At 47.9% G+C, this 14,206-nt stretch overlaps 1 protein-coding gene across 1 annotated transcript in view; it reads left to right on the plus strand.

The window, feature by feature from the left end:
* The window catches only part of LOC146858450 (pinopsin-like), a 204,052-nt gene that overhangs the window by 140,455 nt on the left and 49,391 nt on the right, over nucleotides 1-14,206 (plus strand). Inside the window, exon 4 of the mRNA XM_085646919.1 lies at nucleotides 1,580-1,819. Coding sequence (XP_085503045.1) covers nucleotides 1,580-1,819 — 240 coding nt within the window. The remainder of the gene's footprint in view (nucleotides 1-1,579; nucleotides 1,820-14,206) is intronic.

The following is a 14,206-nucleotide window of genomic DNA, read 5'->3' on the forward strand; positions in this document are numbered from 1 at the left end:
AAGCACAACTTGGAGGGAGCCTCTGTTGTCGCGCTTGCAGCTTGTCGTCGGTCTTTCAAGATGGCTGGCTCCACGTGTCTCGGTGCCTCCACGGGTTCCTTCTTTGCAGGGACTGTGGATCGGGCTGTGAGAGGTCTGGAGGTCCAGGTCTTGTCGGGCTCTGGGCTCCGGCTCCGGCGGGAGGCGGCGGCAAAGCAGACGTCGAGTAGCTGGTTGGTGCTTGCGTTAGCAAGATGGTCACTCCCTGACCATAGGGGAGATTTCCTTCTGTCCTCTGTGCAGCAGAGCGTCGAAGTTCCCGTCTTCTTCTTGTAGTTAAGTTGATTCCAGGATGTCTGAAGTCTCAGGACACAGCTCCTACCTTTAAGCGGATTCTAGGGGCCGGACTACCTGCTAGGTCCCTCCCTAAGGGTGGGACCAGGAAGGGGAGTGGTTACACCCCCAATCCTTTGTCCAGCTCGCCCCAGGTCCGGGGCTGGTGTGCCCCAGGACCGGTTTGAACTGGCATATGCACCGAGGCTCCTTGTGAGCCTCAGGCATGTCTGATTCCATTCAAGCCCTACCTGACCAATACACAAAATCCTGTCTGGGGTGGTGCTCGCACCTCCCCTGGCAGGAAACCCTTTGTCCACGTCTCCCAAGCTGGAAGGACTCCCAGCAGCAGGAGGGCAGACTTGTGTCTGTGGTGGCAGCGTCCATTTTGTGGAGCTGAGGCTATGTCTGATTTTACCCGGGTTTCAGGTACTGTACATGTCGTGTCCCTCTAGAAGGGTGGAATGCTAACCCCGTCGCCAGAATTGGCGAGGGGTTAGTATTCCAATTCGTATGACACCTTACTCGACATGTTTTGATAAAGCCAAACCAAAGATAGCATTTAACCGCGAGGTTCATAATGCACTTAAGAGTATATGGTATGACGATATCTGGAAACGGTAGAAGGAAGTTGTTCCGACCACTGCAGACAGGCTCAGCTCATGCCAGAGCACCATCTCACATGGAACCAAGCACTCTGCCTTCAGGATTGTCAAGGCCTGCCATAGGAGTGACTTATAGGTTAACATGTGTCCCATTTAAGGTTAGGTATAGGTATACTACACCTAAGTAAGAGGTGGTTACACCAACTTACCCCAGCTGAGTGATCAGCCAGTTGTGTCAAATTGCTAGGCCAGGCCTGGGGTGGCATAATACATGCTTCAGCCCCTGGCAGGCCTTAGATACACCAATGCCCTGGGTACCTAGTGTACACTGGTACAGGGGCTCACAGGGTGATCCAATTCCAATTGGTTATGCACCTATAGTGCATAGTGTCAATTTAGTAGAGAGAACAGCAGGCGTGGGGTCTGATTAGCAGGCCCACAGCCTCAATATGTCAAAAACCAAAAATTTGGGGTGACCATAGGATAGCAGACCCTACTCTCCTACACAGATTAAGTCCCTGTCTCACTGTTTCTTCTACCTGTCGCTTTTGCTGCAGACCTGGTAAAGAGTGTGTGGTGGGGTTGAACAGCGAGTATGCCTCAAGTTTGTTTGAGTAACATGACCACTCTACACTGCTATGCCTTCTCTTCATTTTCTACAGGTTGCAGCCCAACAAAAAGAATCTGAGACGACTCAGCGTGCAGAGAGGGAGGTGACAAGGATGGTGATTGCCATGGTGATGGCGTTCCTGGTCTGCTGGTTGCCCTATGCCACCTTTGCCATGGTGGTAGCTACGAATAAAGACATAGTCATCCAGCCTGCACTGGCGTCAATGCCCTCGTACTTCTCAAAAACAGCCACTGTCTACAACCCCGTCATCTATGTCTTCATGAACAAACAGGTACCTTAAAAAATAAATGCTCACCAAGGTTTAATTTCAGGCAACGAATCACTCCTTTACTTTCATGAACATTTAGATATAGTCAAGCTTGCAAATTACATTCAAGAAAACGAGTAAACAAACATATGTTGACTTTTCTCAGACACACAAACCTTGACAAAGCCAACAGTTAAGACATACACACGCAGTCATTAGCATAGACAGTTTGTGTTGAATCTGTGCAATCGCCCTCTTCCTGAGCCTTCCTTGTCTGTGCTCTATGTTTTATTCCACATGCTTATGGTGCTCCATTGCACCAGCCCTGCATGTTAGGCCTATAAAATCAGAAGCCAGCCAGGTCAGAGGAGACCATAGGCTCCTCTCCCCAGGAGGACTGACCCTCGCATTATGATATCCCAGAGTGCCTCGCAGGGCTTTCACTACATTCTGTGCATCCGAATGTGCAGTGGCTGCACTGAAGGCAGAGTTATTTTGGGAGAGGGCACCATGTTGTTTGGCCTCACTTAGAAAACAAATTTCTTCATTTTTCAGAAACAAACTCCAGAAGCAAGTGTTTTAATTTTTGAAAAAGAGAGAAAAAAGTAGGATTAACACGCTGGGAGTTTTCTACCAGCTCAAGTAGGGTGTCACTTGTATTGTTTCGTGTTCAGCACTACCAGGCTTTTTCTGTTGGTCCAAAACAGATACAGAAAAATGTACCTTGTAAAGACTGCCCCTAAATAGGATGGGCCTTCTGAGATACATTGATGTGGTGATGGGTGATCGGCAAAGGTTTTTGATGGGAGAGCTAGCTGAGGCTTCGCCGACAGAAGCCATCATTTCTAAATGATGTTGATGTACCATGAGTTTAGAGTGGCTCCTACTGTGCCAAATTCTAAAAAAGCCATTTATATTGCCTCATGCATCAATGTGATTTTGAGAGTTAATTTTCAGGAGTTGATAAGAGATGTCTATGTCTATGTCTATGTGGGTGTATTTGTAGAGCGCAGCTGCTACTCCAAGGCGCTAGAGTTGGTAGTAAATGGCTGTAAAGAGGTGTATGGAGAGTAAATCCAGCTCTCATGAGAATCAAATCTAAATCGAGTCCGTCTGTGAAGAGTCAGTTTGTTTGCTGCCATTTTGCTGCAGCAGCACTGCACTGAGATGTTACTTGACAGAGGGAGGTGTAGCGTCCGCCTCAGCCTGGGTACCTGCTAATGATTACGCCACACACTGAGCTTAGTAAAACACCTCTTTATTCTTCTACGTGTAACCACAAACCCAACATGCTAAACCTGCATTCACTTCACTACGCTCCAACACTTACGTCACAGTTCTACGGAGCCCATCAGGAGCCAAAAGAATACTGTCATTGCTAACTCACACGACATTGCAGGAGGCGGCATCAAAGGGATTTGGTGTCTATCAGGAAGGCTGTGCTGATGCTTCACAGTATCTCCGTCTGTCAGTGAATGAGTGGCTTTGTTATGCTAGGTTATGGTCAAAACTGTCTCGAGTTAAGTTGAAATTGTGCTGTCTGGCTTCAATTCCAAAGGGCTGTGCGGGTGACAATCAACAGATGGGTGGAATGGAGGTGGGGCAATTTAGTTAGGCTATGGAGGTTGGTAGAGATTGGATCATGAACTTCCCATTTTCATACAGGATGATGTGTAGCTCACAGTTTTGATTATGGTAATCCCAGATGCCATGGTGCCTAGTTACGAGCTGGTTTGTGTCACTCTTGCAGCACGCAATGTGGTGAAAGAGTGACGCAAACCTAAAATCAGATTTATGAAGCCACACAAGGTACTTTTGCATGGTCCTGAGTTGGTCCATAAATCTGGAGTAAGCCAACACAGCGAAAATCACTGCGTTACCTTACTCTGCCCTGGGAAGGCATTCCATGGGCTTTGCGTGGGTGTTCACATGCAACTCCCATAGCTTTTGACGCATTCCCAGATTTACCCAAACTTGTAAACCTGGGAATGTGGCAAAAAGATACACCTTCCTAGGAGAGGCATAACAAGGAGAAATATCTTTATTTCCCCCAGCCTCCCTGCATCAACGGATGTCCGGTAACCCCGGACATCCGTTGACGCAGGGAGGCTGCATCCATTTACACAGAGCTTAAACACGGTACGATGAGGAATACATACCTATATAAGTAAATCTCAAAATAATAAAGTGCCTGCTCTGCCACTCGAATAGAATCCTCTATATTAAGGATTTGAGATTGATAACATTTCTCCACCTTAAATTAAAATACGGTGGCGTCAACGGATATTGAGCTAAGCAACCACATTTTCATAGAACACCATACATTGAGACTATAAAGGTGTTAAAAAAGGTGCCTCAACAAGATTATGCAATTGAACAATCATAATCTGTCGCACAATTAAGATTTTATGAAAATTCTTTGTCCTGAAGAAGGTGGAAACATTGAACCAAACACCGAAACGCCGCGTCAACTGTTTTTTTAATTAATGTTTTTAAATTCTTGTTTTTTTATTATTAGATTGTAACCTATAGTGGGAGGAAGGCCACATATAGTATTTTATCGAATATGTAATATTGTATATATTTGTTTCACATAATAAACTGATGTTTTAACGTGATTGTACTAATAGTATGTTCTTAAAACCATATATTGTACTGTGTCATTGCAAATAGGAGTTATTTAAAGATGTTCATAGATAGTGGGTCCCACTGGTAAAAGAGATTTATCTAATAAGATTTATTACTCTTAGGACCCAACAAGCCTTTTTTCTTAGCTTATATGCTTTAATTTGGGAACTTTTGTCTTCTGTTCATTTAAATACCTCATCCCTATAAATACAAAGGGGTACCTCCCTTTCATTTTTGGATCTAATAGTGAATTACAGCCATTTTCGTTTTTCACTATTGCATGGCTACCTGTTCTTCATAGGCCAGAATGGGCAGTTTCATTATTACATCTTATAATCCTAACTGACTCAGGGAACATGGTAGAAATTTGAATTTAGTATGCCTGAACTCAGAATGATAAAATGCATCTTTTAGTGAAGTTGGTTTTAACATTCTGTGTTTGAAAATACCACTTTTAGAAAGTAGGTAATTTCTTGTCTAACCATTCAAATATGCCTCTGCTAGGCTGTGTATTCCTTGTCTGGAGTTTGAGTGACAGGGCTGGGGAATTCCAGGAGACAGGGTGAGTCAGCCCAGTGGTGAATAGAGAGATCTGCATCTAGATGGGAGGGAGGAGTTGCACCTGGGACCTGAATAGGGCTGTGCCTTGTAGGAGAGTAGGGTCTGCTTTCTATGTTCACCCCCACTTTTTGCTTTTGCTTTACTGGTTTTCGACTTAGATGTGGCTGTGGGCCTGCTAATCAGACCCACAGCCCTGCTGTTCTCTCTCTAAATTGATACTATGTACTTTAGGGGCATAACCCAATTGGATAGGATCACCTTATTGGCCCCTGTACAGTGTACCCTAGGTACCCAGGGCATAGGTGTACCCTAGGCCTAACAGGGGCTGCAGCATGTATTATGCCACCCCTGGCCTGGCCTTCCATTATGACACAACTGGCTGATCACTCAGCTGGGGCAAGGTCGTGTAATCACCCCTTGCTTAGGTGTAGTATTCCTATACCTAACTTACATATAGACACATGTGTACCTATCAGCCACTCCTATGGCAGGCCTTAACAATCCTGGAGGCAGAGTGCTTGGTAACATGTGAGATGGTGCTCTAGCATGAGCTGAGCCTGTCTGCAGCTTTCGGAACCATGTCCTTATGGCTGTTCTATGATATAGCCTACCATATACTCTTAAAGTACCTTATAATCTTAAACGGTTATGGTAACTATGGTTTGGCTTTATCAAAACATGTCGTGTAAGGTGTCTAACACTTTGGAATAATACCCCCATCCCATTTCTGGGGATGAGGATATTATCCCTCCCTTCTAGAGGGAGAAGACATGTTGTAACCTACTTACCCGGTTAAAGTTAACCAGAGCCCCAGCATCACAAAATGGATGCTGCTGCCACAGACACGAGTCTGACCTCCTGCTGCTGGGAGTGATCCCGGCAAGGGAGGCTTGGACAATAGGTTTCCTGCCTTGGGAGGTGCGAGCACCACCCCAGACAGGCCTTAGTGTATTGGGGCAGGGAGGGATGAATAGAATGAGACATGCCTGGGGCACACAAGGTGTCCCGTGCATAGTCCAGTTCAAACCGGTGCTGGGGCACTCCAGCCCCAGTCCTGGCACGAAACTGGACAAAGGGAAGGGGGTGTAACCACCCCCCTCCCAGGTCCCACCCATAAGGCGTGACCTAGCAGGTAACCCAGCCCCCCAGATTTGGATAAGAGTGGTAGCTGGGCCCCAGGAGATTAGATTATCCTGAACCTGCAACTTGAACAGAAACTCTGGACCTTCGACATTCGACGAAAGAAGAAGACTGAAGAATCTCCCTTGTGGCCAAGGAGTGGCTACCCTGTGCAAACAGGCACCATCAAGAGACTACCCTTTGCTTTGCTGAAATTCTACGAGGGACCGACTGCAGAGCCCGACCAGAGCCTTGACTTCCAGACTTCTCCGACCCTGATCCACATCCAGAGCCGTGCTGAGATCCGTGGAGGCGACAAGAGACGTGGGACCGGCTACCTGGGAAAAGTGGCTAGTATCTTCAAGCGCAGCTTCTGAGGCACCCTCGAAGTTGTGCACCGGGGATTGAGAAGCCCCAACCCCAAGCACCATCTGCACCGAAGATCAGCCCCCCCACACTCCACGAGTCCTGCGTGGGGCCCTTCTGCATTTTCCTGCTTGCCGCGTATGTCCGGTTGCTTGCCCGCTGGCTAGTGGCCTTTGTGACGACGCATCCTGAAATCTTCACCACTGGTTTGGCTCCTCCAGACTGGCTCCTGCTTCTTTGAAAAAGAGAAGCACCCCAGACCTTCCTGGTCTGCACCAGAAGCAAGTCCTCCGTTCTTCGTGGGTTCCGCTTGCCAAGGCTTGGTGAGTCCTAGTCCAACTTCGACGCCGCCGACAGCAAGAGCCTTCGTGGGACAGCTCGCCTCCTGGTCCTGGTCGTCCTCGACGTTCCCTGGTCCTCGTGGCTGCAGCGACAAGCTTCACCTTCACCTGCAATCTTCACGACATCGCCTGGTTCCTTCCTGGTTCCACGTGGTCACTGGCTAGTGACCTTGACTCTGTCCCCTCTGCTTGCAGGCCTCCTCTCTTCTTGATCCCAGCCTTGGGATCCACCGGACACTCTTCACTGACTGCCTGTCAGCAACTTTCCTTCAGGCATCCATAGAAGTCCACGACGAAACCCGACGCAAGGTCACACCTATGCACCCGCAGCCCGTGGGCTAGGTACCTTGGGTACTTCGGTGCTCACAAGGGTAGTGACAATCCTAGGGTCTAGTTTCCGAGTCTCGACTTTCTAGCTATACCAGAAGTGTCCTAAAACTGTTTATTTCTAACTGCTAGTAATTCTATCGACATTTACGCATTAAGCGTGAGTGTTTCCACTCAGCACCTGAATCCCGTGGGCCTCCCACTTCCTACCTGTTGCTAGTGTAGTATAGCCCCAGTGATTCCCTAGGCCTAGGCCTATCCTATTTCCGTGACAATGGTACTTATACCACTTACTTAGTATATGGTTTGCGTGGCCCCTAGGGCCTAACTGTATTACTTACCTGTGTGACTTAATGTATGCTTAAATAAGACTGTGCTGTACTTACCTCTAATCTCATAATGAGTGCTGAGGGTTTGACTAGAATAAATACACTTTATTTTATATATATATCTGTTGTGGTGTCCTTTCATTTGGTATTCAAGGGATTATATATGGTATCACAGCTGGCTTCACATGCCATTCAGAGTTTAGCCTAAGACTGCTCTTGTCCATGCTACCACTAGGATAGCTGGTCTATAAGGTTGACTTTACAACCAATCACCATAAGGGTATTTGGACTGATATAAGGTGTACACTACAACTAGTGACATCATACATCAAGCCAACTTCTCACATTGGTGAGCAGCGGTTGGGATCTGAGCTTGCTGTTGTAATACCATTGTAATCTTGAGATACTAAATTGAAAGATCACACAGATATTGTTTAGGTACATATAACATAGATTATAATACTTAAGTCCTACTGGACTTAGTGGTTGTAGGTTGAAGGGAGTAACACACCCTGACTACAACTACTAGAAAGGTTTAGTAGATACAACTAGTGTAGGTAGGTGCACACACCACACCCTCACTAGAATCATGTCCCTGAATGGAGATCACACTGATACTCCCTCAGGAGAGGAGAATCCTAGACAGATTCCCTCTAGATATGATGCATTCACTTTCCAGGAGATGAGACAACTGTGTACCTCCAGGAGATTAAAACAGGGTTCCAACCCTACCCTTAGACAGCTAGTGGAGCTTCTGGAGGCCTATGATGCTGAAAGAGCTGGCAAGTATGGTGCCATAGCTGTAGATAAGGGTCTACCCACCACAGAGGAGTCAGATGGGGCTTCAGATGAAGAGGTAGACAGCCAGGGCCAAGTAGGAAGACTTCGCCAGGCTAACCTAAGCTTACATGGGTGTTTGCATGGGGTCCCCCCATACAGACCCCCAAGTGGGCTTAACCAGAGAAGCAGGAGGGACAGATCCCCTTCAAGGGAATCCATCCACTCCCATGTCTCTAGCATCTCTAGTGTTTCCTCTCACAGGGGAATGACTTCCCCTGAGAGAAAGAAGCATGAAGCCAGAATGAGGGAAGCTAATCTGAGGATTCAGAGGGAAGAACTTGCCCTGGCCAAAGAGAAGCTTGCTCTGGCTAGAGAGCAAAAGTTAAGTGGGTCAGAACCCACTGGTGGCAGCAATATCCCTAAGGATAGAGACAGGCACTATGATAATAGAAACCTGAGCAAGATTGTCCCTCCCTACAAGTGTGGGGATGACATCCACAAATGGATAACTGCTTTGGAGAGAGCTTGCAAAGTACAGCAGGTACCCCAAAGTCAGTGGGCAGCTATCTTGTGGCTCTCCTTCTCTGAGAAAGGCAGAGACAAGCTCCTCACAGTTAGTGATGAGGATGAAGATAATTACACTGTCCTGAAGAGTGCTCTAATTGATGGGTTTGGCCTAACCACTGAACAATACAGGTTGTTGTTCAGGGATACCCAGAAGACACAGACTCAGGACTGGACTGACTTTGTAGATTGTGCCACTAAGGCTCTGGAAGGCTGGCTAGTGGGAAGTAAGGTTAAGGACTATACAGGATTGTATAATTTGATCATGAGAGAGCAAATCCTTAACAACTGTCAAAACCAGCTACTGCATCAACACCTGATTGATTCTGATCTGACTTCTCCCCAAGAATTGGGAAAGAAGGCAGATAGATGGGTCAGGACTAGAGTTAAGCAGAAAAACCAGAACCAGGGCGGTGATCAGAAAAAGGCAGACCAGAAGGGTAATGATCAGAAACAAAAAGACCAGAAGTCTTCACCAGGCCCCCAAAAGGCTCAGGGGGAGGGTGGTCCCAAAAAGGATAAAAAGAAAGATGGCCAAAAGAAACCATGGTGCAACTATTGTAAGTCCAACTCACATTGGTTTAGTGAGTGCACCAAAAAGGATAAGCCCCCAGCCACCATTGCCCCTAAGGCAACTGTACCCCCTAGTCCAGCTGTAAGTGGTGGTTCCCAGCAAAAGGGTGTAGTAGGGTTAACCCTGGGAACTGAGGAGGATTCTGGCCTAGTCAGAATACCTACTCAGGCTGTTCTGATCTGTGATGGGGACTTAGCTTTGTCCTCTACTGTAGGCCCCAGTAACCTGGGCAAGTACAGACAGACTCATTTTATCAACCAAAGAATGGCTCAGGCCTACAGGGACACTGGGGCTAGTGTCACAATGGTGACACCTGCCTTTGTGGACCCTGGACAGATCATACTAGGTGAGAATTACCTAGTGACCAACGCTAGCAATGCCACTACCTCCCATAGTGTGGCTATTGTTAACTTCTCCTGGGGAGGGGTAACTGGCCTCAAGAAAGTTGTTGTTAGTTCAGACCTTCCAGTAGAGTGTTTACTGGGCAATGATCTTGAAACTTCAGTTTGGTCTGAAGTGGAGTATAGGACCCATGCAGAAATGCTGGGGATAGATGCACATGTCCTTGCTGTGACCAGGTCACAGGCCAAAAAGTGCACCACTGAACAAGTGCTGGATCTTGAAACTATGGACCAGTCACAACCCAAGAGAAAGAGCAGAAGGGTTAAGGCTGTGCCTTCCCCCCTGCCTCAGGTGGTGGATCAGCCCTCCCAGGAGGATGATTCTGAGAGCCCTGAAGGAACTGTCCTAGAAGAACTTGAACCTGATCAGGTTGAGTTTCTTGGGACAGGGGGACCTTCAAGGGCAGATCTGAGGCAGGCTCAATTAGACTGCCCCTCTCTTGAACCCCTCAGACAGCTGGCTGCTGCTGAGGCTGCAGGGAATGCTCAAGGTACCCATAGAGTGTATTGGGATGAAGGGCTACTGTACTCAGAGGCTAGAGACCCCAAGCCTGGTGCATCCAGGAGGTTGGTCATACCACTGAAGTTCAGAGGCTTCCTTCTTACCTTGGCCCATGATATTCCCCTTGCAGGACATTTAGGCCAGAACAAGACTTGGGACAGGCTTGTCCCTCACTTTCACTGGCCCCATATGTCAGAAGATACTAAGGAGTTTTGTCGCTCCTGTGTCACCTGCCAAGCCAGTGGCAAATCAGGTGGCACCACAAAGGCCCCCCTCATACCACTACCTGTGGTGGGGGTTCCCTTTGAAAGAGTGGGCATAGATATTGTAGGACCAATGGACCCACAAGCAGCATCTGGGCACAGATTCATACTGGTGATAGTGGACCATGCCACCAGGTATCCAGAAGCTATTCCCCTGAGGACCACAACAGCTCCTGTTGTGGCAAGGGCCCTGCTTGGAGTATTCTCCAGAGTGGGCTTTCCAAAGGAGGTCATTTCTGACAGAGGTGCCAACTTCATGTCAGGATACTTGACTGCAATGTGGAAGGAGTGTGGTGTGAACTACAAGTTCACCACACCCTATCACCCACAGTGCAATGGGCTTGTTGAGAGATTCAACAAGACCCTAAAGGGAATGATAAAAGGTTTACCAGACAAGCTTAGGCGAAGATGGGACATCCTTTTACCCTGCCTTCTGTTTGCTTACAGAGAGGTCCCACAAAAGGGGGTTGGCTACAGCCCTTTTGAGCTTTTGTTTGGGCATCCTGTAAGAGGACCCCTGTGTTTGGTAAGGGAAGGATGGGAGAGACCTCTCAGACAACCCAAACTTGACATAGTGGATTATGTACTTGGTCTCCGCTCCAGGATGGCAGAGTATATGAAGAAGGCTTCTAAAAACCTTGAGGCAAGCCAAGACTTCCAAAAAGCTTGGCATGACCAAAAGGCTGTGCTGACTGTTTACCAGCCAAGGCAGAAAGTGTGGGTGTTGGAGCCAGTGGCCCCAGCAGCACTCCAAGACAAATGGTCTGGACCCCACACTATTGTTGAGAAAAAGGGAGAAGTCACCTACTTGGTGGACCTTGGGACTCCCAGAAGCCCCCACAGGGTGCTTCATGTCAACAGATTGAAGGCATATGTTGACAGGGCAGACATTGGCTTACTCATGGCTACAGATGAGGGGCAGGAGGAAGAGAGTGACCCTCTCCCAGACCTGTTGACTCAGAACCCTGATGATGGCTCAGTTGATGGTGTGGTCTTTTCTGACAGCCTCACTGTCCATCAGCAACAGGACTGCAGACAGGTTCTGCAATCCTACCGACATATGTTCTCTCTGACCCCAAGTCAGACAAACTGGTGCACCCATGAGGTGCACACTGGTGACAGTCTGCCTGTGAAGAGTAAAATCTACAGGCAACCTGACCATGTCAGGGACTGCATAAAAGTTGAGGTACAAAAGATGTTGGAGCTGGGAGTCATTGAACCTTCAGAGAGCCCTTGGGCTAGTCCTGTAGTTCTTGTGCCAAAACCTCACACCCAAGATGGTAAGAGAGAGATGAGGTTTTGCGTGGATTACAGAGGTCTCAATGCTGTCACTAGGACAGATGCCCACCCAATACCTAGGGCAGATGAGCTCATTGACAGACTGGCAGCTGCTAAGTTTTTGAGCACATTTGACCTGACAGCAGGCTACTGGCAGATCAGACTAGCTGAGAATGCAAAGGCCAAAACTGCTTTCTCGACCCCAGGAGGACATTATCAATTTGTGGTAATGCCCTTTGGTTTGAAGAATGCACCTGCCACTTTCCAAAGGTTGGTGAATCAAGTCCTTACTGGGTTGTATGATTATTGTGCAGCTTATCTTGATGATATTGCTGTCTTTAGCTCCACCTGGGAGGATCACCTGGTCCACCTGAGGAATGTTTTGGAGGCCCTGCAAAAGGCAGGCCTCACTATCAAGGCCACTAAGTGCCAGATAGGGCAGAGCAAGGTTGTATACCTGGGCCACCTAGTTGGTGGGGTCAGGTTCAACCACTGGAGAGCAAGATCCAGACCATAAAGGACTGGACTTCTCCAACTACCCGGACTCAGGTCAGAGCTTTCTTGGGCCTGACTGGGTACTACAGAAAGTTTGTTAAGAACTATGGGTCCATTGTGACACCACTTAATGACTTGACCTCCAAGAAAATGCCAAAGAAAGTTCAGTGGACAGTAAGCTGTCAAAAAGCATTTGATGACCTGAAGCAGGCCATGTGCAGTGCACCTATTCTGAAAAGTCCAGACTACTCCAAAGAGTTCATTGTCCAGACAGATGCTTCTGAGTTAGGTGTGGGAGCTGTTATTTCACAACTGAATGTAGATGGTCAAGACCAGCCCATTGCTTTTATAAGTAGAAGGCTGACCCCTAGAGAGAAACGTTGGTCAGCTATTGAGAGGGAGGCCTTTGCTGTGGTTTGTGCCCTGAAGAAGCTGAGGCCATACTTGTTTGGCACTCACTTCAAGATTCAGACAGACCATAAGCCCCTCTTGTGGCTAAATCAGATGAAGGGTGAAAATCCCAAACTTCTTAGGTGGTCCATTTCCCTACAGGGGATGGACTTCACAGTGGAACATAGACCTGGGACTGACCATGCCAATGCAGATGGACTCTCCAGATATTTCCACTTAGAACATGAAGACTCAACTGGTCAAGGTTAGTTTAATGTCCCTAAGTTTGGGGGGGGGGGTGTTGTGTAGGAGAGTAGGGTCTGCTTTCTATGTTCACCCCCACTTTTTGCCTATGCTTTACTGGTTTTCGACTTAGATGAGGCTGTGGGCCTGCTAATCAGACCCACAGCCCTGCTGTTCTCTCTCTAAATTGATACTATGTACTTTAGGGGCATAACCCAATTGGATAAGATCACCTTATTGGCCCCTGTACAGTGTACCCTAGGTACCCAGGGCATAGGTGTACCCTAGGCCTACCAGGGGCTGCAGCATGTATTATGCCACCCCTGGCCTGGCCTTCCATTATGACACAACTGGCTGATCACTCAGCTGGGGCAAGGTCGTGTAATCACCCCTTGCTTAGGTGTAGTATTCCTATACCTAACTTACATATAGACACATGTGTACCTATCAGCCACTCCTATAGCAGGCCTTAACAATCCTGGAGGCAGAGTGCTTGGTAACATGTGAGATGGTGCTCTAGCATGAGCTGAGCCTGTCTGCAGCTTTCGGAACCATGTCCTTATAGCTGTTCTATGATATAGCCTACCATATACTCTTAAAGTACCTTATAATCTTAAACGGTTATGGTAACTATGGTTTGGCTTTATCAAAACATGTCGTGTAAGGTGTCTAACACTTTGGAATAATACCCCCATCCCATTTCTGGGGATGAGGATATTATCCCTCCCTTCTAGAGGGAGAAGACATGTTGTAACCTACTTACCCGGTTAAAGTTAACCAGAGCCCCAGCATCACAAAATGGATGCTGCTGCCACAGACACGAGTCTGACCTCCTGCTGCTGGGAGTGATCCCGGCAAGGGAGGCTTGGACAATAGGTTTCCTGCCTTGGGAGGTGCGAGCACCACCCCAGACAGGCCTTAGTGTATTGGGGCAGGGAGGGATGAATAGAATGAGATGCCTGGGGCACACAAGGTGTCCCGTGCATAGTCCAGTTCAAACCGGTGCTGGGGCACTCCAGCCCCAGTCCTGGCGCGAAACTGGACAAAGGGAAGGGGGTGTAACCACCCCCCTCCCAGGTCCCACCCATAAGGCGTGACCTAGCAGGTAACCCAGCCCCCCAGATTTGGATAAGAGTGGTAGCTGGGCCCCAGGAGATTAGATTATCCTGAACCTGCAACTTGAACAGAAACTCTGGACCTTCGACATTCGACGAAAGAAGAAGACTGAAGAATCTCCCTTGTGGCCAAGG

This window comes from Triturus cristatus, chromosome 3_2 (genome assembly GCF_964204655.1).
Source record: "Triturus cristatus chromosome 3_2, aTriCri1.1, whole genome shotgun sequence".
Classification (NCBI taxonomy): Eukaryota; Metazoa; Chordata; class Amphibia; order Caudata; family Salamandridae; genus Triturus; species Triturus cristatus.